We start from the raw sequence: 24,617 nt of genomic DNA, 5'->3' as shown, positions 1-24,617 counted from the left end.
TGGGCATGGCAAAGCGGATCAAGATCTCGTGCAAACACCGGCGGCACGCGGTTCCCAGGAGTCAATAGAAACCAGGGTCTGCGTCCTTCTTCTGAGATTTTATTACCTTTAAATGGCTTCGTGCAGACCAGCACAGAGGAAGCTGCCGCATCTGCTCTTCCTAAATGCTCGTGTCTCGGCAAAATCCAAAAGATGCTTTTCCCTCTTCTGTTAGAGGACTTTCAAAAACCCAATGTGGAGAAGACCTTACTTCTGCTTTGATTTCATGCTAGGCCAACCAACTGAGCCATAAGCTGCAAGCCTGCTCCCTGGCCTGCGGCAGCGCCTCGGCCGGCGGCCCTCACCAGACAGAAGCCGCCTCTCCTTTGCGCTCCATACCCGGTTGGTGTCTGTGCTTCATCCGGTTCACGGAGGGCTCCTCCCACCATCAGGTTGACGGATCCCACTTGTCTGAGGGCTTAGCGTCAGGAACAGTGATGGAGCACGCACGCTTTGCTCTTTGGACCCGTTTCCTGCTAAGAATGTGCTGAGTGGATAATAGTTAAGAACAAGTCTCTTTCATGCAGACCTGATACAAACATAACAGATTTTTTAAAAAGGAAGTGTATTTCCTGATATTAGATATGCCAACTTTTTGTCAAAGCCTGAGCTTGTTCTGGTTGTGTGTGTGGTACGTGCCTGCCCGCTGCACCCTCCGGTTTGTCCCGTGTCACAGTGACCCCGGTGCAGCAGCTGGGGTCGCACGCCTGCCACCTCCCGGGTGCTCAGCCCCTCCGCCATGAGTCTGTGGATTGTTGGGGCTGAGAACTGCTCTGCTCTGGGAAGCCTGACGGGATTTTAATTAGCGCCTTGTACACATGGCTCAGTTCAATGGAGACTGTTTCCAACTTGTTGGAAAAGACGAAAATAGCAGAAAGGCAGCATACTCACCAAGTTTCCCTCCTGTATCCATTTTCTCCGCTGCTCTTTAACTTTTTAAAAACCCTTTGATATCAAGATAATGTGTTTTCCACAGTTCATGGATACAGTTCAAAGAAGAAAACCCTGCTTCTCTCCCTCCCCTTCTCCTCTGCCAGCCTCCCTCCTTCCTTTGCAAAGCGGTAGCATCATACTGCTCTGTCATCACAGGCTTCATTTACCACTAATCACAGTCTTCAACAAGAAAAGTGCGAGAGGGTTACGGACCCGCGGCCAGCAAGTCACAGAAGATCTGCCTCATGCCTGTGCATTTTCATTCTATATTAACTGTCATGTCAACATATGATATTTTTCTTTCTGGGATTTCCTGAAAATATGGTATGCTTCATGAATTTCCCCGGGAGCCTGTTAAAGATTTGAGCTGGGCAGAAATGTCACAACTGGGATAACTTCCTAAATGACAATAGATCGAATCCATTGCATTCAGGACATAGGAGAGGAGCTGTTTCCTGAAGAAAGTTGAAAAGTGATTCTTTTATTTTTGGATGAGAACACATCTTGGCATTTAATGGTAGTTTGAACTTCTAATGTTGGCCACAAGGGGGCAGGGTATGCCAACTATTGGCGTAAGGCCCCTGTCACAAGGGAAGGGTGTGGAAAACGCCCCAGGCCTTCTTCACACACCCTTTGGGGGAAGTGCTGTTGGATTATTCAGAGTAATCTTCAGGCTAGTTGTAAAAACTCTTGATAATTTCCGCTACAGAGTTATTGAGCTTCTTTTGAAAGTGATTTTTTTGTGACCTGTTGATTGCTTCCTTTTGATTTTTAATAAACATAGTTTAAGTTGAAATTTTTATACTCAAAGGAAATAAAGAAAAAAGAACCCACTGGTTTCCCATATGTTCTCATATTTATACATCAAGTTTTTTTCTTTAACTAGCTGCAGAAATCACATTTTATTTATCAGAAATTTCAACTTTTCTTCCCTAGCAATGTTAATGAGAAGTGTTTAAAAAGGATTTGTTGTGTAAACTTCACAGGAAAAAAGGCTTAAGAGGTAATTCAGAATATTTGATGCGGTGCAGGAGTTTATCCGTACGTGCTCACTGTTCCCTGTGGCCTGTCCTGTCACCGTCCTCAGCGGCGACCCCTCCCTCCTGGAGCTGACTGTACGGTCCTCAGGTGGATGTGTGGCGTCTTTATTCGCTCCACTTTGCTTTGCAGTGTCCGAGCAAAACCTACGACCCGCTGATTAAGTCCACTCGGGACTTCCCGGATGATGTCATCAGCTTCATCAAGCGGCATCCTGTGATGTATAAGTCGGTGCACCCCATGGCAGGTGCACCGACCTTCACGCGGATCAACGTGGATTACAGGCTGACACAAGTGGTGGTGGACCACGTGGTCGCAGAAGACGGCCAGTACGATGTCATGTTCCTCGGGACAGGTGAGCTCCAGCCGGGCTGGGCGTGCTCTCCCGGTGGAATTTCCTTGTGAAAAAACATGGAAACATCCAACTTGCACATTGTCAATGTCAAGATGAGTAATTGGTAGCCAGTGCCCTACTAGTCCCTCCAAGCCGTGCGGCACACGCTTACAGGATAACCCCAAGTGTCTGTGGGTGTGTGCGCCCGGGCATGTGGAAGTTGCAGTGTACCTGCGTGCAGAGTCAGTACTCAGTACGTGTTTGGTCACTGACGGGAGCAAGGTGGACGATGTCCTCATTGTCGCATCGCCATGTGTCTGCTACCAAGAGTCTCTTCACCGATTTGCAGAACCGCTGGCGTGTGGGTGAAGCTAATCTCAGAATCATGAGGCAATGAATGCAACATGGAGACACATTTCCCTGTTATTGTACCCTGCAGATTCTCAGTGGAGGCCATCTGATTTATTTACTTGTCTGTTATCTCAATGCTTAGAAATATTTATTTTTGCAGAAAGAGAAATATCAATTATTTGAGGAGTCTCAAAAACAATAGATGATAGGGCCTGGCGCTGTGGCCTAGTGGCTAAAATCCTAGCCCTAGAACACCCGGGATCCCAAATGGGCACCGGTTCTAATCCAGGCAGCTCCACTTCCCATCCAGCTCCCTGCTTGTGGCCTGGGAAAGCAGTCGAGGACGGCCCAAAGCCTTGGGACCCTGCGCCCGTGTGGGAGACCTGGAGGAAGTCCCTGGCTCCCGGCTTCAGATCGGCGCAGCACTGGCCGTTGCAGTCACTTGGGGAGTGGATCGTCAGACGGAAGATCTTCCTTTCTGTCTCTCCTTTATTTATATCTGACTTTCTAATAAAAATAGATAAATCTTTAAAAAAATAATAGATGATAGAGACATTATCTATCAATTCCATCAGAATTCTGGTGGCTGAGAGGAGAACATGGGTCATTACCCCAAGCCCAGCGTCCTGGGTCACGTTTTGGGTTTATAGGTGACACGTTTCATGAAGAAATAGACACAAATGGAGTTTTAGGAAATGGATGTTCTTATTGGAATAGATATTAGTAGGAGAGAATAGTTTTGGAACAGTTGGATTGGTAGAAACGCATTGCTCTCTGCATGTTCGGTGTCTGGGCAGTGTGTGTTTGAGGGCAGAGGCACTTGGAGCATGAGTCAGACCTGAGCCTGCTGCACGTGGTGATGCTGTGACACAAAGAATGCTGAGCCAGGTCTCGGGACGGGCACTGCAGGCCTCGGGGTGGGCACTGCAGGCCTCGGGGCGGGCACTGCAGGCCTCGGGGCAGGCACTGCAGGCCTCGGGACGGGCACTGCAGGTCTCGGGGCGGGCACTCTTGGGGCGGGCACTGCAGGTCTCGGGGCGGGCACTGCAGGCCTCGGGACGGGCACTGCAGGTCTCGGGGTGGGCACTCTCTGGGCAGGCACTGCAGGCCTCGGGACGGGCACTGTAGGTCTCGGGGTGGGCACTGCAAGCCTCGGGGCGGGCACTCTCTGGGCGGGCACTGCAGGCCTCGGGGCGGGCACTGTAGGTCTCGGGACGGGCACTGCAGGCCTCGGGACGGGCACTGCAGGCCTCGGGGCGGGCACTGCAGGCCTCGGGGCGGGCACTGCAGGTCTCGGGGCGGGCACTGAGGGTCTCGGGGCGGGCACTGCAGGTCTCGGGGCGGGCACTCTCGGGGCGGGCACTCTCGGGGCGGGCACTGCAGGTCTCGGGGCGGGCACTGCAGGTCTCGGGACGGGCACTGCAGGTCTCGGGGCGGGCACTCTCGGGGCGGGCACTCTCGGGGAGGGCACTGCAGGTCTCGGGGCGGGCACTGCAGGCCTCCGGTGGGCACCTCTCCTTCCCCTGGGTTTGAGCCCGATGCTGCATCGTTGGTCCCGAGTCTCGCTGCTGGAAGCATTAGGCTGCCACTAGGTGGCACTGCCTAGCTGTCCCGCGGATTTCCAGTGCTGCTCAAGTGTGGCTTTCTATCTTGGCATTTGGAGATGTCCACCTAGTGTTTTTGAAAGATTTCAGAATCCTTGAAAAAAAAAACAATTGAATAATCCTGACACGTTCATGCAAACAAGATCATTATTATTATTATTATTATTAACTCCATTATTCAGAAGTTTAGGACATCTGCTTTGTTTGATTTAATTTCATTTTCCCCTCTTTCCCAAAGTGTTCTTTTGATTGCATGACTTCAGTATCAGATGAAATATGATACCTTTCCTCAAATGTTAATTTTTGCTTGCATCATCAAATGCAAATATAGTTTTAAGTTGAGCTAAAAGGGTTTGAGACAAACTTCCCTCCCCCCTTAGCCCTTTGATAGTGATTCTGAAGGAGGAAGAGATTTCAATTTGAGTCCTGGTTTCTCTCACATAGTCAGTTTCAGTGATTTTTGGCCACGTGTAAATGTTGTTAAAATTATATATTTAATATATATAATATATATACATTATGATGACACGGATTTAAGTATTGAGTAAATATAGATTGTATTAAGACAAAGACACAAAGAGGGATTCCTTTAATGTATTTTAACCTTTTCATTTAGGTTAAAAAACCTGTTCCCCTTCTGTTATGTTAGCCAGTATTTAAATTGGGCAAATAGATTCCTCGTGCGGAGGGTATACTCCGAATATGTGTTATTTAACATTCCTTTACCAGCGTGCCTTCTGCTGGGTGGGAGCTGTTTCTGAACGGTGTCATCCCGTTCGCTGAGCTTCCCTCCCACCTGTCTTATTTCACCTGACTCTTCCTGTCGCGACAACCAGCCTTGGCAAAGGGCCTGGGGAGTGTGCGTGCGCTCGGTGCAGCTGGGAAGGGCAGGGTCATGGGCTGTGTCTCGTTTCAGACATTGGGACTGTCCTCAAGGTCGTCAGCATTTCCAAGGAGAAGTGGAACATGGAGGAGGTGGTGCTGGAGGAGCTGCAGGTGTTCAAGGTGAGCAGGCCCAGCTCTGGGAGCGTGGTGAGCACAGGTCACCCTCCGGCCCACACACAAGCTTCATGCAAACGGGGGATTCTGGACATCAGCTCTTTAGTTTTTCTTTCCCCTAAGCATTGGAGAAAGTTGTAGAAGCAGCTAAGAGCTGGCCTCGCCTGCAGCCCTTGACTGCGCTGAGCTCAGAGCCTGGGGTATCACCTCTTACGAACACATTCTCTAAGCGTAGTCGGACAGACTGCCAGTCAGTGCAGGCCTGAGCTTTCTTTCACTATGCAGATGCTTCTTCACTTGATACATGCTGCCTTTCAGTGGCTTCCTGATTGAATTTGAGGAAACAGGATGTATCAATCTTGTGTTCCTGCATTTCTGAAAGGATTTTTAAAAAAAGTGTGCTTGATTTGAAGTTTCCTTGAATGCTAGATTGTTGTTGCCCATCAGAGATGGTAGAAGCCTCATTCTTCAGCTTTAGAATACATTTGAACTTTAATACTAAGGTTTTTCGGTGTGTGTGCATCCAACAAAATTTAATTGGACACTGTTTCCTGAAAAGCAATAAAGCATTTTTTAGGCACACTTTTAAAAAAGGCTATGTTTTGTTGATATAGCTTCTTAGCACAGACTGCTTCCATGTTGACACCACTGCCTTGAAGGAGAACAGAGTCCTCCAATGTGAGAAGCTCAAGGTGCTGAACGCCCTGGTCCCACAGGGCCCTTTACTGTGTGTCTCCCATTGCCAGGTCCCGGGTGGTCCCTAAGGGCAAAGCCAGTGTCCGCTGCAGGTCTGCAGGGGTTCTCACACTGGCACGGCAGAACCAGCCTTTTCCTGCAGCTGTTAAACTTCATCCGAGAACAGTGGTTTGAATTTCACATTAAATGGAAGCCTGAGGTCTCGAAATGGAGATTAAACAAAAGTTCTGTTTCGTTCTTTAGTTTTGTTTTCTTTGCCTTTCTATTTTTCAACAGCTCTATACCTATATAATTGCTGTAAAATATGTATATTTACTTCCTGAAGTGTGACATGTTTTGCCATATGGATGTTTTTTTTTAATTCATAATTTTACTAAATTATTGGATGGAACTTTATCACATAATTTTTTGGGGGGTAGAGGCATTGAGCCTAGTAGGGAAAAGGTCCTAATCCATATGAAAGTGTCCAGGGTCAGGTCCAGGCTCCAGGTTGCTGCAGCCCTGGGAGGCAGTGACACCGGCTTGAGGAGCTGGAGCCTTCTGTCTGGTTGACCATCGTGCAGTTCCTGCCTAGCCCAGCCGTTGCAGCCTTGAAGAGTAAACTAGCAGATGGGAGCTCTCTTTGTTTCTGTCTCTCTTTCCCTGTCAAATAAACAAGACATTTGAAATTTGTTTCATTCATACGTTTTGTCTACATCTTTGAAACTCGCTACTGTACGTATTAAGAGGTGGATGAAATTTTTAAATACTCCCCGTCCTTTTTAGTTTGAGATCTTTTGTGTTCATCCGTCTCAGTTTTCTCTGGCGTGTCCAGAGTCTTTTGTGAATAGCGCTGGTCCTTGTTGATGTCATGGGATGTTATGCACGGAGAGCCTGCAGTGTTCCACAAAGGATGTGCTCTTCCGCAGGATTGCTCACTGTGTAACTTCTCAGAAGGCTGCTACTTGAGCAAGTTTCTGAGCCACTTGTCTAAGTAAGAGCAGAAGGAGGTAATAAATAATTACGTAGATGTTCTTGTCAACACTGGTTTGAATTATGTGGAAGCAGTTAAGATAAGAAGACTTACAAGTCGGAGATAACTTTGGGGAACTGGGAACCCTTTTCAGTGCAGTGTTTCCTTACACCATAGGTAGGTTTTCTTTAAGAAGATATACTTCAAAGGAACTATTTTTATCATCGCTATTAGGGAATAAACATTATGCATTTGGAAGAAAATAGAAACAAGACTCTTTTCTCCCCATAGTAGAGCTTGCATGTTGACTGCAGTAAACTTTGATGTGAGAGAAGGTGACACATGGCTACTGTCAGTGTCTAAGTGCTGGTCTTCACTCACGTTTACCTTCTGTTTCCAGCACCCGTCGGCCATCTTGAGCATGGAGCTGTCTCTCAAACAGGTACTTTTAACTTTCTGTCTGAAAAATAACCGCAATAGCAACAAACTGCTTCAACTAATAACAATTAATTTAAAAGGTCTGTTGAATTGTAAGATAAGTTGTAAATAATGCAAAAGCAGATAATTTATTTTTCTTATAATAAATGAGAGATCATGATGTCAGTCTTATCTAGGTTTCATTAATTAGTCAATATGCCCTTTCCTTTCTTTAAATTTCAAAATTGAGCTCCTTGTTTTTTTTTTTTTAATTTTTTCTGGTTCGGGAAGATGATGCCTTCAAAACTCCATGATAGTTATGTAGAATATTAACCCCAACCTTCGATTCTTTTTAATATTTCATTTTACTTACTTAAAATACAGAGCTACAGAAAGAAAAGGAGGTGGGAGAGAGAGAGCAAGAGAGATGAGAGAGAGAAATCTTCCATCTGTATCTGTTGGGTCACTGACTAAATGCCCACAAATGCCAGGCTTGAGCCTGCAGCAAGGAGTCAAGCTTCTCTGGCTCCCCCTCGTGCAGGTGGGCACTCAAGCACTTGGGCTGTTGTCTGCTGTTTGTCCAGGTGCATTAGTCAAAAGCTAGATTAGAACGGGAACAGTTGGGACTGGAACCGGAACCTGTGTGGGATGCTGATGTTGAAGTTAGTAGTCTTATCGACTACCTACAACAACAGCCCAAAGGGTCTAACTAGGTATCAGGAACTAGAATATGGATTTTGGTGAGCCATAGCCCAGCAATCATCCTTCAGCAATATCCATTCAGTAACTAACTCTTTTAATCGGTTTCTTGAAGGGTAAAGTTAGAAAAGCAATGCCCACTCCTAAGCCTGCTGTAAGCTTGGGTAGAGTGCTGCATGCAAAGATCTAAGCAGATAGATACATTATCAGCAGGTTGAAACGGAGGATCATGTGCCCAGTGGCAGGAGAGAACAGTGACTTGACTGCTCAGAGTGAGAGAGAGAGAGAGTGAGAGAGAGAGTGAGAGAGAGAGCCTGGCCCGCTGTGTGCTGTGTGCCTAAGAGGGAGGGAGGCCGGGATTGCATCTGCAGAAGTAATGCCAGAACCAGAATGCGTATGTCCTGCTGTGTCCCCTTGAGAAGTCTGACAAGTTAATGCAAGGACAGTCGAAACCACTAAAGAGTTCAAACACAGTGGTGTCGTGGTAAGAGTTTTTCTTCAGAAAGATCAGTTGGCTGTGTGGGTGGCAGCGTGGAAGATGGATAGGGTCTTGGGGTTGGGGTTGGGGCTGCTGAGAAGCCAGGCTGAAGTCAGCGGAAACAGTTAGGACACTTAGAAGTAATCCAGGAAAGAGATGATAAGGGGCAAATCAAAGGCAGTGGCCTTGCTGAGGGAGGGGAGGAAGCGGATTAGCAAATTCTGTGTGGGGCAGCTGAGGGCAAGGCGAGAAGACTGGGAAACATGGAGCAGATTTCTCACTGGAGGAGTCGGAGTCTGATGGGGCAGGCAGAGGTTAAGAGGATCCGTGGGTTCTTGCTTTCCCAAGGTGCCTCTGAATCTTTGAGCAACATAAGGTAGAAAGGAGGGGAATCCAACATTTAATTCAAGAAAGAAACCACAAAGAAGACACACTGCGGAACCAGAAGGGGAGGAACAAGAGAAAGTGAAGCTCCAGAGAAAGTGTCTTTATGCAGAATTTAAATCAAACACATTCTAAGTAGAACCCATTGTACTTCACAACCGGTGGGTCTCATCTTACAGTTGAAGTAGGTAACAGAGGTGTTAGACAGACTCATGTATGCTGAAAAAACGTGTGGAGTGTTTTCAAAAATTTCATGGAAATTCCTATCATAAAGGGATTCGCAGGGTTCCAAAAATTCACTCAGATTGATTGTAGATTCATTGCAGGCAATGCCATTGCTTGTACAGCTGCACCCTCCCTGCCCTCCACCACGGGCACACACATGGCAGGCAGTACAGAATGCAGTTTTGTCTGCTGGATTTTTCAGAACCCTTCAGCTTTTTCCTTGGGATCTTCCATTCCTCGGAACTGCTCCATGCTTTCCAGGTGGAATCTCCCTTGGAAGCAGGATTCTTCCAGGGATTGGTGCTTCATTCGCAGATAAAACTGCTAACTGGAAGCCGAAGAGTTTTTTCCAGTTTGTTGCGGCCCTGTCACATAAGGTGCCGAGGAAGGCCATCCATTTTGCTATAGCATCTGCATATGATACAATCTACCAAGTACATTTTCTGTGCCATGGAGTCAGAATTTGGCATCTGAATTCCTCAGTCTAGTAGCTGGTCCTTGACTTTAAATTACTGCCATGCTTGCACTAGCTTTATAGAATTCTGTCTGTTTCAATATTTCTCAGCTCACACCAGCATTCTAGGGATCGGAGAGGTTGTTCGTCCTTGTGTTGCACAAGAGCTGAGCGTGACCGGGTCCTGAGATTAGCTGTTGTGTGGAATTTAAGAAAGGGAACTTCTTCACGGCGGCCTGAGTGATGTTTCTAATCCGTTGGCTTTGCTTGGTTTGCAGCAACAGTTGTACATTGGTTCCCGGGAAGGCTTTGTGCAGCTCTCCCTGCACAGGTGCGGCACCTACGGAAAAGCTTGTGCAGACTGCTGTCTGGCCAGAGACCCCTACTGTGCCTGGGATGGAAGTGCGTGCTCGCGGTATGCGCCCACCTCAAAGAGGTAACATCTCCCCTCGGAGCCGCTTCGTGCCGCTTATGAGAAACGGCATTGTCGTCCAAGTTTTGTTTTATTGCAACCATTATTTCTAGGATAATGTAAAGACATTATTTATTGTTGAAGGCCTATTTTTGTCTCCATGTAAAATATCAGCAACTTGTAGGTGTTATTAAAACATGTTTCGTTTTCTTAAACACAACTGCCTGGAAACATGTTAGTCTTGCTTGACCCTCATACACGTTTTTCCACTTGAATTTTCACCAATTTGTCAAATTCTATATTTTAGAGAACACACATCAAATATGTTGCAAATATTGCCCAAAATTAGGAGATATTTCAAATTCCGTGAAATTTATGAATGAAGTGTCAGGCGGGTAAATGTGACTTAGAAGTTCAAGGTAAACATCGCCGACATTTTTTTTTTCCTTTTTGCCCGAGAGCAGACTCATCAGTATGGGTCTTGTGGGAGTGCTTTTTAAGAAGCTAAAAAACAAGAGTGCTCAGGGTTAACAAACCTTCAGTTTGATGCATTAACCCCATTGCTGAGGAAGCCAAGGTTAAGAAATCATTCTTGCCCTTAGGTACCTTCGTCCATCATAATCTTTTCTTATGTTTCCCCAAACCGTTGTCTCTGATGTTACAGATGTGTCGTGTCCCTTGCCTGCACGACATCTGTGTGAGCTGAAAGATGCGCGTAATGAGGAAATCTCTTGCATGGTGCTGATCCAGTCAGTGTTGCTTTAAGGATATGCTAGATGTTGAACAAAGTTAATTACTACTTTTGCGATTCCTGAAGTGGCATCAAAATGTAGACAAAGCCAATGAAAATATAATGAAAGAATTTACAACGTGCTTAGCTTTGATGCATCAAATTTTGTTCTTTTTTTCCCTATAGAAATGATTTTAAGAAAAATGTGTGACATTTTATGAAATCTTAGTATTAATTTTTAATTACTACTACTACCATTACCAGAAAAGGCGATATAAATTGTGCGCTGGCAGGTATAGGCAACTCCACTGTCACTTCAAATGTGTCCTTCTGTGAAAGCCTTTCCAAATATCCCTGGGAAATGGAATTATAAGATAAGTTTATTTTGCTGCAGAAATTCCAAAAAAAAAATGCTTTGCTTTTGTATAATATGCATCTTCCTGAATAGTCTTCATTATTCCAGATTCTGTTTGTCATGTAACCAAATCCTTGTGGCAACCTTTACCTGGTAAGCTGAGTTGTTAGATTAGATGCACTTTCTCCTAAGGACTCAGCTACAGTTCTTCCAACAGTACTTTCCCAACTGATGGAAAAGTACGATTAGTTCTCCCCGTTTTTGATGTACAAACAATCTGGACTATAGTTTTCTTCAACCAATCCTATGAATTTCCCAAATAAGAGAAAAGAATAGTAATTAGCTAAGGTTTAGGCCAGTTTGTAGCTAAAACAAGATTTTTCCTGTTAGGATTCAAGTGCAACCAGCGTTTAGCAGTAGATTCATTGATATTTTGAACTGCATTGAAATCAAGCAATGAGGCAAGCATACATCTGTATTTAACTGGTGTAAGATGACACTGTTCCACATTCTGATAATCATACTGGAAATTCTGATGAGTTTAATCCCCTCTCCCTAGGCGAGCTAGACGCCAAGACGTAAAGTATGGAGACCCCATCGCCCAGTGTTGGGATATAGAAGGTAGTAAGTATAGACTTAACACGCTTTTTCTTGCATTAAAAATGTTTAGCCTGCTCTGTATGTGTCTTTATTATGTGAGTGAAAACATCTATTAAATAGGGAGATTTCCTTTTTGTGAGGCACGTGCTCTGGGCAGGCAATGGGAAACGCTATAAATCAACATGCCGTCGGCCTGCCTAAGTGAAGAATCCTTCGTTATACTGTGAGTTGTTTCATATGTCTTTTAAAATTCCTATACCATGGCTTTTGTTTCTTTTTTACTGCCTTATCCATCCTTGTAAAGTTTAAAAACTGCAAGTAGAGATAAAATAGAATATAGCCAAAAACATTTGGACGTTTAGAGTAAACTCAAAGAGACCTCCCAGAAAATTCTGATAAACGTGTTGGTACTTATTAGACACAAGTTTTAGGTGGCCTCTACTTCATGTTCACTTATTAATTTATGTATTCCTTCTATCAGTAAATATTTAGTAAGTTATTTCCTTGTGCATACATACAATTATCCTGGGTAAGTCACGAGACAGAGAGGCCCTGTGGGAGAGCTGATGGCTGTTTGGGGAGAGGTGAGAGGGCCCAGTTAGCGATGGCGGGGGTTAGCAGAAAGAGAGCTCGGAGGAGGCTGTATTTAAAAAAGGAATAGTGCAGAATAAGCAGGAGAGGGGGACAGTGTGAGGAACAGGGAGAGAGTTGGCAGGGCCACCATTGAGCCTCAGTTTCCATTCTGAGGCTCTGTCCTCAGCACACAGCACACACCAACACACCCCACAGGGTCACGAAGCTAGAAAGTCCTGCTCTGTGTCACCCGGTAGTGACTGCCGTGCCAGTGATGAAGATAACCTGCATTTCCTGGTGGTCTCACAGTGCTTCCTTGATCTAGAAGTAGAAAAAATATTTTAAACTTAATGTTCTTTTGAAGAATAATCGCTGGCCCATCCCATTCCAACATGTGGTTAGCACTGTGGGGTCCCGTTTCTACTGTAGTGGTCGCCCCTGGCTGCCGTCCAGGCTCTGTCCCACACGTGCATGTGAACATCCACCAATAAACAAAAATAGAAGTGTACCTTCATGAAATGTATGTTCAAGTGCATTGCCTTAGGGGAAGGAGCAGGCAAGAAGCATAAAAAACTGAAATAAATATCAAATCATGATAATATTGATGCCTGGATCGGCGCTGAGACAGCCGCAGTTTCGGCAGCAGTGTAGCAGCTAAGGCCCTGGCTGCTGGGGCAGGGCCTGGGACGTGGTTTCGGCCACAGCCAGCCGCTGTGCCGGGACGTTGTTGCAGCTCTGGCTGTGGTGAGCCAAAACCTGCTGCCACTGCCACTGCCACTGCTGCCACCTGTGTCCAGAGCTTCCATGCAAATGGACAAAGAAAGTTTATTCGAGCTAGCTCGTCCCCGGGGCGGCTTGGCTCCAGCTGCTGCAGCTGCTTTGGGAGTGAATCAGTAGATGGAAGATCTTGTTCTCTGTCTCTCCTCCTCTGTGTATATCTAAGTTTGCGATAAAAATAAAATAAATCTTTAAAAAAATATAGTTATTTTAATTTTATTTGCAAGACAGAAAGACAGAGCAAGACCTCCCATCCCGGAATTTGATCTAGGTCTCCCACCGGGTGCTGCAGCCCAGGGATTAACCTCTTGTCTGCTGCATCAGCAGGGGAGCTGCCAGGGGAGCACGACCCAGGTGTGGGAAGCCGGTGCCCTAGGGGCAGCCCAACCACTGCACCAAGCCCTCGCCTTAAGGATACTTTTTAAAAATAAAAAATAATTGTCACATGCATAGATAAGTCACTGAAATGGGAGAATCTACATGCAGAGTATCAGTTGTAGGACTTAAAGATGCAAGATTTACACAGCAGGGCAGCTACAGTGCCATTACAGGAAAGGGGGTGCGTTCAGACAACACCCCCTTGGAGTCAGGAGGAAATAGCCCGAATCCAATCTACCATGGAAGTGTGCTACACAGCATCAGGTACCCAGGTCCGGTCCTCGTGCCTGTTCCTTGCTCATTTGTTCACTGCAATGATACTGGATTTTATATCATAAGGATATAAAATCAACAGGGTACATAAATGTCAAGCAGATCTAGTCTTACACTCAATGATATGTCTCACATATATGTCTAACAAAATATTCCGCCTATTTTACCGTGAAAAGGTCTTTTTATTTTATTTTGGAATGTTAAAATATTCCAAATTGTTTTACATTTAATGAGGGTCCATTCTAACTATCTTAAAACACCAGTGTTTGTATATTTAAAGTGTTTAAAATTAGGTCATCCATAATGATCTCTGTGTTATGTTGTATACATGTATTGCTGTATATACAAAATGCATATATGCAGATATACACTTTAAAAAATTTAAAAGAAACTTTACTCAAAAGTGGAACATAATTGGAAACAAACCAAATTCATTTTCAGCCCAATATAGTGATGAATTTAGGTCATAATCTATTTTTACTGCTTTAAGAAGTGAGTTCATGCAGCCAGCTCAGTCAGGATTCTATTTTTCACTGATTCCACTGATTAATCTTGTCCTAAGCTGACCAGTTCTCTGGTGGAGTTGGTCCAGTGGAGCTGAGGCATGTCTTTCTCTGTCGTGATTGGCACTAGTGATCTTTTTGTGCATTTGAAATTTATTAACTTCCAAACCACAGATTTAACTGTTGAACTGGTGGTGATAGTTGACAAATGGCAAGTTTTGAAATAGAATCCATGCTTTTTGAAGGCTCGTTGGATAAATTTACAGTGATGTCAGTGTATCACGTATTATTGGTACAGGAAATAAAAACAAACTTAAAAGGAGTTTCTTGCAAACAAATCTGCCTGGTGTACCTGCATCACCCTTGTGTTTCAGGATTCACTGAAGTCCCGCACTGCCTAGTCTCAGGTCATCTGTTGAATTGAGATATCTGAATATCTGGTGAAAAAGTGCATGTTTGTACCAGGATGAGCGACTGTTGTGTTTTATTTGATCCACTGTGAGCTGCAGATATTATACCACACCTGGGACACAGCCTCTGGCTGCTCCGGATGGAATGCGCTCTGATGGTGCCTTGATTTACAGAGAGAGGCGTCTGCAGCCCCACTCTTTAGCATCCCTCTGACCGTATTGTGGGAAACGCGGGCTGGCCTACATCTCTGAATAAAAGAGGGAAGATGTGGTAGATGGACAGATAGCGTGGTCCACTATCATCAAGGTGGACCACTGTCATTTAGTTTGTTGACATCACTGCTTCCAAGTGTTTTCTGGTTAACTCTGTGAACCAGTTCATGACCGACTTTCTTGAAAGCGAAAGCAGCTGCTCTTTCAAAACTGCCTACGGAGTTGACCTTACTTCATAAAAACAAAGAAATAAAAGCCTGAAAACACGCAAAATGCTTAATCAACTTAAAGGAAGTCCATGTTTACAGTTAGACCTTGTGAATTATTTTTTAAAAACCAATTGTAGATAGTTAACATAGTGATGAAAGACTGAAATAATACAATACAGGTATACAGCTTTAAAAATCTACCTATTGGATAATCTCTGACTCTTAAGTAACAATATTATTACATGAATTTCCTTTCTCTTTAATAATGTGTACAATTCCTTCCCCATAGCATCTGTTCTAAATCAGACTATTTTCCCCTTGCTTTTAAAACCAGGTCAAGGTTAATCTCCTATTCCATGTTTGCTTTCCAGGCATTAGTCATGAAGCTGCTGATGAAAAGGTGATTTTTGGCATTGAATTTAATTCAACTTTTCTGGAATGTATACCTAAATCCCAGCAAGCATCCATTAAGTGGTATATCCAGCGGTCAGGAGACGAGCATGGAGAGGAGGTAAGCCCAAAGGACATCCACCTGAGAGAATGTAAAACTTAAATCTGGGTTCTGGTGGTGAGGGATGCTCAACTTCTAATAGTATATGATGCTATCATCATTCTTTGATAAAAATGAAATAATTTATGCTCATGAACACCAAAATTCATTTGAGATAAGAACAGGCCAACTTAAGATGAATGTCTTAAAAAACAGATCTGAGTATTTCTCAAAAAAAATTTTTTTCAAAATTTTAGGTTCTCATGGAACCAGATTCTTAAAGAACAGTTTCCTAATCGGGAGAAGCATAATAACTTTCTCCCCAGAGTATCCAAATGGCAAAATTTTAACTCACATTATATTCAATTTAGGCTTTAAAATAAGGCATGCTGGTTTATATTTAAAATATTGGACACACACAGATATTAATACAAAGAGAACAAATGTCATGTAGCTCATAAATAAAATCTTAAGAGAATGTTAATACTTCTAAAAATATTTTGATACTTCCCTCCTTTTTCCTTCACTTTTGCCTTAATTTTAATGATAACATTTTAAACTTACTTTATGCCCACAGTTTAATCTCTACTAAATCAAGAACTAAACAACTAAGAAATAGAAAGACCACTGTTCCATAAGAGTATAAACAAAGGGCTGTAAACTATAATTACATTATGCTAGTTTCACTCATGAATATCAAATATTTGTTATTCTATACATACTGGCTACTGTTGATCAGAGAAAGCATGTGGCTTTTGTGATTTTTGTCTGGCCTACTTCACTAGACATTGTGTCTTCCAGGAAACCAATTTTCTCGCTAAAGGTAGGATTTTATTCTTTCTGTATGGCTGAGGAGTATTCCATTATATATTATATACATTTTCTTTACCTAGTCATCAAATGATGGGCATCTGGGTTGGTTCTGTATCTTAGCTATTGTGAATTGATCTGTCATAAGTCTAAAAGCACAGGTAACTCATAAATAGGCACATTTCATTTCCTTTGGATATGTTCCTACAAGTGGAATGACTGGGTCATATGGTAGATCGATTTTTGGATTGCTGAAGACTCTCCATACGTCTTTTGCAATGGTTGTGCTGGTTTACATTCCTACAAATAGAGTATTAAGGTACCCCTTTCTCCACATCCTTTCTGGTATTTGTTGTTTTTCAATTTTTGGATGGTAGCCACACTTACTGGGGTAACATGAAACCTCGCTGTGTTTTTATTTGTGTTTTCCTCGGGGCCAGTAATCTGCAGCATTTCTTCAATGGCCTGTTGGCCATTTGTATTTCGTCATTTGAACAGCGTCTGCTCAAATCCTTTGCTTCATTTTTGACTGGTTTGTTTTTTTGTTGAGCTTCCTTAGTTCCATATATATTGTGTCCATTAAACTTTTAGCAGGTGTGTAGTGTGTATGCTTTCTTCCGTTCTGGTGGCTCCCTCTTCCAGGCTCCTGCTGGTGGCCTGACCCTGTCTGGACTGTTGTGACCATTTTGGAAATTGAACCAGTGCATGAAAGATGTCTCTGTCTCCATTTCTTCCCTTTTCTTGGTTGCTCTGTCACATAAATTTGTAAAAATTAATTAAGCAGAAAGAAAGCTACTATGGGTACTCTATGCTTTTAGTTTCTTCTTGTTTTTCTATCATACATACATGACAAAAACATATTACAGACATCTGTGAGATACACAGCTGTAATATGTTACTGCTCTTAGTAATCCGAGAAATCCTAAGCTGCTATTATCTGAATCTCATGGAATAAAATTTATTTATGGAGCTTGCAAAAGAGAAATGAATGATGCTCAGAGCAAAGTTCTAAAATTCCAAGCATTAATGGTCAGAGCATGGGAATGAGTAATGACAAGAACACGGGGTTGAGAATTAGATGACTTACGCTGAAACAAGGACCAGAGACCCTTGGTTTCATCTCCAAGTAAGTGGGTGCCAGAAGTTTCTAAAGTGAACAAAATAAATTCCAATGTTACTGTTAAGATGAGGAGGCAGGATTTCAGAGCAGAAGCTCTCACAAGTGTGAAATACATTGTGAGGGTATGGTGATCCTGCGTCAGTGAGGCCATGTGGAATAGGCAATAGGGCTGTTCAAAATCTGCTGATTCTGACTGTGGCCTGACTGCCAAGGGGTCCTGTGCAGGTTCTAACTTCTCTAGCTCACCATTTCTTTGTCATAAGTAAGTGCACCAGATTTGTCTAAAACTCCAGCCCCATGACAAGTCTATAAACATTTAAAATAGTCAATGTAATCAGTCAAGCGTTCCTATGGAATTGGAGGGCTCAACCCCAGGCAACCCTGCTCCCCTAGTGCTGACGCTCGGCAAAGTCTAGAGACATTTTGACCATCACAACTCGGTGGGTGGGTGGGTAAGTAGATTCTACTGCTGGTAACTGGTTGGTGAAGGTCAGAGACAGAATTATACACCACATAGCACTCAATCCTTCACAATGAAGAATTGCCTGGCCCCAGTGTCACTACTGCTGAGGTGGAGAAAACTTTAAATAGAGCAATGAAATTTTATCTTAAGCCATTGGTTTAGATAGAGTTCCACTGTTATATAAAGCAGTCAACCTCATTCTCTTTATGTAAAATCTGCTATATCTATCATGATGTTGGCTGTTTACTTATTTACTACTCAGGGGAATGATTTCATTTTTATTATGGCTAATTTCTCTGATCTAGTGCTGTTTATTATTCATTACCAAAATTAATAAATTATGAAATCATGCGAATGTTTATGCACTATTTTAAGGGTCTTGTTTTTACATACATGCATTTATATACATTTATATACATGTATTGGAATATTATCTGATATAGAAGTAATCATTTAATTTCAAAAAGTAAGACACTTACTTTTATCCTGGAAAAATTACAAAAGTGCTATCAGTTATTTCAATATAGATGATTTTTTAATATACTTTGATGCCACTAAGCTAGAATTTTCAATTTTATACCTACTAACGCTTGATGGTTGGTTCTCATTTAAAATAGTTCTTTAATACTTTTTTTTCTCCCTGGTTATTTTCTTGACTTTTTCCCTTCAATGTGTTGCTCTGTTTAGGTTGGTCTTCCAGTTACAGAATCTGTCATTTGCCTGTGATCATTTGCGATCAGCTTATTTTGTTGTTCTGAAAGTGCTGCCCATCGCTTTCATGTGCCTTTGAACAGCATATCAGAGTCGTGATGGTACCATGCTCCATAAATTTCAATGGAGCAGAAACGGTGTATTGATTGAGTTTTGCTGAAAAATATCTTGGTTATAATATTTCAACTGGCATTTCCATCTGCCTTTGCAGAGGGGCAGTTCCCCAGTGCCCAGGGCACACAGAGTTTCAGAGCTCATGAAAGGCCAGCATTGAGACTCCATGTGAAATGCTTCCCAGCAGGATGCCTCCTGCGCCTCACCCATGAGGTCATGGTCTGAAATCTTTCCTCCACTTCTAGCAAGCTGGAGGGAAGGGTCCTTATCCCCTGGGCATAGAGGCTGTCACCAGCTCCCTCACTGCTCAGAGAACATTTCCTTGCTGGGCTGTTTCACAGTTGGGTGCTGCTGGGGAGGTCATGAGTCAGTCATCTGGTGACTTTCTTAAAAAGCTATTCTCAAAATTGATGATGTTTATGCTGTAACCAGCAAGTGAATCGAGTCAATCAGGAGTCCCGGTGCTCCGATTGAACTTTTGAGATCTGAATGAATGAAATAGGCAATGCCTTATGACATTTATTGAACCAACTTTTCTCTGAGGATGTTAAGATTTTAAAATATCTTCAAATATTTTCGTTTTTCCATTGGTAGAACTTGTCCTTTTTACTATTAAAACAACACACATGGTTTTAGATTTACAGTAACCTATAAAGAAGAGCCCTGAGGACATCAACTGTAGATAAGCGTGGCTCATGTTTTGATGTCTGGTCCAGCTTTTTGCTCGCTAGCTTTTGCCTGTATCATTCAATGTAACGTACTTTCTAGCCTCCCACCATCTCGCTGTAATGCCATGGATATTCGCGAGTATTCAAGGCATCAGTAGTTATTGCTCTCTCTTAAGATAAGAGCAACACATTTTTCCATATATAAAGCTCTTCTTGACTTTTCTAACTCTGCTTTTAGGACAAATTTGTAGAAATCACATTAAGTGAAATAAAGAAACTCTTCTTTAAGTTTCTAGTTTGTTGCAAATTTCCCATCAAAATCACAGTTACAGTGTTCTGAATTCCTGAGGCAAAACTGTGCAGCATAATTTAAGAAAGTGCCTGTTACTCTGATGAAGAATGAAGTGTTAATATTTATTTCTTTGAGGGGTATTGTGTGAATATAGCCTCTCTTGTTTCTTAGATGTTGCTTTCAGTTGTGGTTGGTGGATTGTAGTGCCTGCCATTTGCCTAGTTTGCACTGAGAAAGCTCATTTAAAGATGCTTTTTAACAAGCTGTGTGTATAGCATTGACATTAATTTAATGTCACACACACATCACAAGTATCTTTGTTTTATGGTTTTCTTAGTCTATGCTTCTAAAACTTCCTTTCTTTCAAACATTTTGTGTCTTGCTTGGGAAAAATCTATTAGTTTAGAGCTCTGTAATTTCTTAGCTAGTATTCTTAGAGAACTCATATATATATATATATATATATATATATATATATATATATGTTTGTATGTATGTTCCACTTACTTTTGGATTTTTTAGTATTAAAGCTTTACATTTTACAGTTACTCAAAAGTTAACTTAGTGCTTCTAATGCATAAATATGATTTTTAAATAATATTGAGCTAAACACTTCATTGTCTTTAGTAAGTTTTTTTCTGTTATTTTGCTGAAAACATTCATGATTGATTTTGTGGTATATTAAGACATACCTTATATACAATATGTCAGTATCTTCTGAGAAACTAAAAGTAACCATGCATACGAATGATTCAACTCTGGCCTCTTTTCTCCCATGTTAAATTGGAAAAGTTTCTAATTGTAATGTGCTTCACATCGAACACAATAGAAATTTTAGCACTGTTTTATAGACATTTTTTTTTGTGGTGGAGACTTTGTGCTTTAGGTAATCCTAATTTTCCCCCCAGTAGCATTTTCTGATCTTGGAGAAAGGAGATACTCTTGAACTCTCCCAAGACATGTGCATTGCATTAACCATGAAAGCACTGGCAGGTGAATAATTTTGAAGATGAAGTCCCTGACCTTTACCTGCTATTTAGTACTTGAGTGGACTCTGTCCCTTCTATGCTTCTCTTCTTGTTTGAAACAAATGGCCTTCCCTAAAGATCTCCATTTAATAATGCCAAGTACATTAACATCACCCACCTCAGGACGGTGAATAGTCAACCCACAGGCATGCATGATTCTGAGTTGTAAGGTTGGGCCATCTTTACTTATCAATCCTGAGGAAGTGTCTGGGTCTCGGTCCACGGCCAAGGGTGACAGTACCCTTCATGGAGGAGGGGGTCCGGTCCACGGCCAAGGGTGACAGTACCCTTCATGGAGGAGGGGGTCTCGGTCCACGGCCAAGGGTGACAGTACCCTTCATGGAGGAGGGGTTCCGGTCCACGGCCAAGGGTGACAGTACCCTTCATGGAGGAGGGGGTCCGGTCCACGGCCAAGGGTGACAGTACCCTTCATGGAGGAGGGGGTCTTGGTCCACAGCCAAGGGTGACAGTACCCTTCATGGAGGAGGGGGTCCGGTCCACGGCCAAGGGTGACAGTACCCTTCATGGAGGAGAGGGTTTTCTAAAGTGACTGCATTTCGGTTTCACCGCTGAGAGATGGGATTGGCCTCACACATTCTAAACAAAGCATGAGGGAGGATGAGAATGCAGAGTATGAAAATGGTCAGCTAACTTACTGTCTAGGGCGAAGTTCGTTATCTCTAAATTGCAAAAATCCTGGAGAAAATATGGCCATTCAAAGCATTTTCTTACAGATTCTGTTTTACTGAAGGCATACTTTTGCAATTTCAGGAGGTCAAAAAATTGGTTACATATTCTAGTAGATATTAGGAAAATCCAGAAATCCAAATATTTTTCAAAGCTAGTTTTAGAATGTTTTAAACCTGTAGGTCAAGCACCAAGACCCAAACTGAGCATTCCGTGAAAAGGGGGAAGGTGAGGGATCATGACCGAGTAATGAATTGCCAGGTGTTTATGAAATTCCGAGCCCTGTAGGGACGGAGCCAGAGTGAGCAGAGAGCGAGGGGAGGGACGAGACCTCTGGGCAAAAGAACATAAACAAGGATAGCACAAATCATGACCCTGAGGTTGTCATTTCCCCCCGGCGGGAGATTAGAGTGAACAATGGAAAGTCGAGAGAGGAGCTGTGACAGGCTCTAGCAGCATGAAACGCGGTCCAGCCGTCACCAAGGAGAGCAGTTATGTGAAGAAAACCCAGCCCTGAACTGGAGCAGAAGGTGTCCACTTTGATCAGCATGCTGGCCGCCTCGGGCCGCTTCCTGTCAGGAGGATTTCAGAGGTAGAAGCTTGAGAGCCTTACCTCCGAGGCACAATGGTGTCCGTCTGTGATGTGGCTCAGGCTGCCGCACCCTGGAACCTTCAAAGAGATTTGCGCCTAATCCCCCCCAATGCACCATAGGCTGCGCGGCCATCCTGGGAGATGGGAGAGTGATGGGAAGATAAATGAGTCATGCTAGGAGGCCGGGCAGGCTCAGGCCAGGAAAGCAGTGCTGGGATACCTGAGACTGACTGACTGAAATCTTTCTCAATGAAGTGTGTTTAAAAAAGAAAAACAGAGTGTGTTAAGTTTGAGAATACCATATCATGTAAGATTGGCCCTTCAGAAGTTCAGCAATTCAAGGCAAAATGTTCTGTAGGCCTGAGGAACCCAGGAGTTGCTGAGAATGAATTCAAGGTCTGTATCTCTTACACCACTGTTTAAAGATGCCTCAGCATTTGGAATAAGCCCATCAGGAAACAAAAGTGCAATGCCTCTCACTCCACAAAGGGCCAAACAGACCTTCCCTGTTGGTGTGGCCTCAGTGCCGGGCAGAGGCGACCCGGAGAGCATGCTGCTTCACGCACTAGGCCTCTGAGCTGTGTGACCTGCATGTGGCCTGCCTCGAGCCCTGCCAGCTGCACCGCCCTGGCCCAGAGGGTGGCTCAATATAGACTTGCTAGTTAACTGGGCCAGATGCCAGCAATGTTTCTTTCCTTTTCTCATATTTCCAGAATCAGAGGGATTTTTTTTCCCTACATATTTTCCACATAGAGATGCCGAATATAGTCCACCCACTGTGAATAAATTTAATTTAGCCTTCTTTTAGGCCTCCTTGATTTCCATCAGCTCCAAGTCCACCATGCAGGGACAGATGTGTAAACTGGGAAATTTTCCAGACATCTTTGTTACTGTGTTGTTGTCATTCTGCTGAATGCCCAGCCTCTCAACAATATGCCACATTGACTAGAGCTCTGGTGTGGGTCAGCCTGCCTCCAGTTTGACTGGAGATCGTGTCCCCATTCACACCAGTCTGTGGTCCAAGCTGATTGTTTGAATACCATTGCTTCAAAGACCAAAGAGCATCACATCTCCGAGCTGATTCTTTCTGTTTCTTTTGCTTTCTCACACTTGGAATCACACTGCCTCGTTATGCTATCCCGAGGTATGGCAAACATTTCCTCAAATGACACAGTCTGATGTATCAAATGTACTCTCAGTATCAAGATTCAATCCAGAGTCAAAAGGGAAATTCAGCTTTAAATGTTGCTAATCTTCTGATGATGGTCCTGCTGTTACGGTGCTGGGTCCACGCCTTTCCACTCGGCTTTTAACAAGTCACTGCTTACGAGTTCCATCTGCCTTTCAGACCATGTGTTTGGTGAGACCCGGAAAACAGAGACAGGTCCTTTGTTCTCTTCCAAAGTTGAGTTGATAGCATGCTCTAGTGCTGCTTTTGTGCACGATGACTGTGAACTTCGCATTCTGCCTCTGAAATGAAATGTCAGTCTGTGATCCTAGCACGCCAGTTAGTCACTGAAGTCTCTGCAATGAAGTTCAGAGTAGAGTCTCCAGCTTTCACCTCTCAGCTTTTGCGCTCCTCTCTGTACACCGGGAGAAAAGCTAACTCTATCCTCAAGTCTAGGCTAAAAAGAAAAAAATGTGAAAAATTTGTATGTGAAAAACCATGCTTTGGGACCATGATTGTCAATAGATTTGTTCACCTCTTCAACCATGGCTGACAGTATAATGCCTGATGATAGAGAGACTTGGAATCTATCTCTCAGTTTCAGCTCAGCTACGTGGCCTGTTTTTGTGTGCTTGTAGCTCTCTGTTTTTAATTTATTACCTCCATTTTTCCAATTCCGCAGTTGAAACCTGATGAAAGGATCATCAAAACGGAGTATGGGCTACTGATTCGAAGTCTGCAGAAGAAGGACTCTGGGATGTATTACTGCAAAGCTCAGGAACACAATTTCATCCACACCATAGTGAAACTGACTTTGAATGTCATTGAGAACGAACAGATGGAAAATACCCAGAGGGCAGAGCATGAGGAGGGGAAGGTCAAGGATCTGGTGGTCGAGTCACGGTTGAGATACAAAGACTACATCCAGATCCTTAGCAGCCCAAACTTCAGCCTCGACCAGTACTGCGAGCAGATGTGGCACCGGGAGAAGCGGAGGCAGCGGAACAAGGCTGTCCCCAAATGGAAGCACATGCAGGAGATGAGGAAGAAGCGGAATCGAAGGCATCACCGGGACCTGGACGAGCTTCCCAGGACTGTGGCCACCTAGCTTGCTGTTGAACTTCAAGAGTCGATTCTTAACCTGCACACACACTGTCTTCTGTTTTGTACTTCCCTTATACTAACTCTTCCATGCTTTCCAGGGAGTTTGGCTAAGGTACAAGAAGAGTCATCTAAGACCACATAGGGTGAATGTGGGAGTCAAGGTAACAGTTCATCTGAACCTGTTTTCCAACAACAGAACATGCGCCTGCAAAGTGCCAGAATTCTCTTCAAAACAGGGACTCTGCGTTTGTTAATGTTACAAGTTTTTTGAGTTAAGTAATGCACAGAGTGTACCTAAGCAACCCTTACATTTGATGTTGGATTAAGGTGCTTT

General features: G+C 43.5%; 1 protein-coding gene across 1 annotated transcript in view; it reads left to right on the top strand.

The window, feature by feature from the left end:
* The window catches only part of SEMA3D (semaphorin 3D), a 96,440-nt gene extending 72,118 nt beyond the window's left edge, over positions 1 to 24,322 (top strand). The window contains exons 11-17 of the mRNA XM_040964931.1: positions 2,143 to 2,365; positions 5,216 to 5,304; positions 7,347 to 7,388; positions 9,882 to 10,039; positions 11,660 to 11,724; positions 15,408 to 15,547; positions 23,862 to 24,322. Of these exons, the coding sequence (XP_040820865.1) occupies positions 2,143 to 2,365; positions 5,216 to 5,304; positions 7,347 to 7,388; positions 9,882 to 10,039; positions 11,660 to 11,724; positions 15,408 to 15,547; positions 23,862 to 24,287 (1,143 nt within the window). The 3' untranslated portion in view covers positions 24,288 to 24,322. The remainder of the gene's footprint in view (positions 1 to 2,142; positions 2,366 to 5,215; positions 5,305 to 7,346; positions 7,389 to 9,881; positions 10,040 to 11,659; positions 11,725 to 15,407; positions 15,548 to 23,861) is intronic.
* The last annotated feature ends 295 nt before the right edge of the window (positions 24,323 to 24,617 follow it).

The sequence above is a fragment of the Ochotona curzoniae genome, unplaced genomic scaffold (assembly GCF_017591425.1).
Source record: "Ochotona curzoniae isolate NIBS_2020 unplaced genomic scaffold, NIBS_Ocur_1.0 scaffold_3835, whole genome shotgun sequence".
NCBI lineage: Eukaryota > Metazoa > Chordata > Mammalia > Lagomorpha > Ochotonidae > Ochotona > Ochotona curzoniae.
This window is presented reverse-complemented; position numbering and strand designations above follow the sequence as displayed.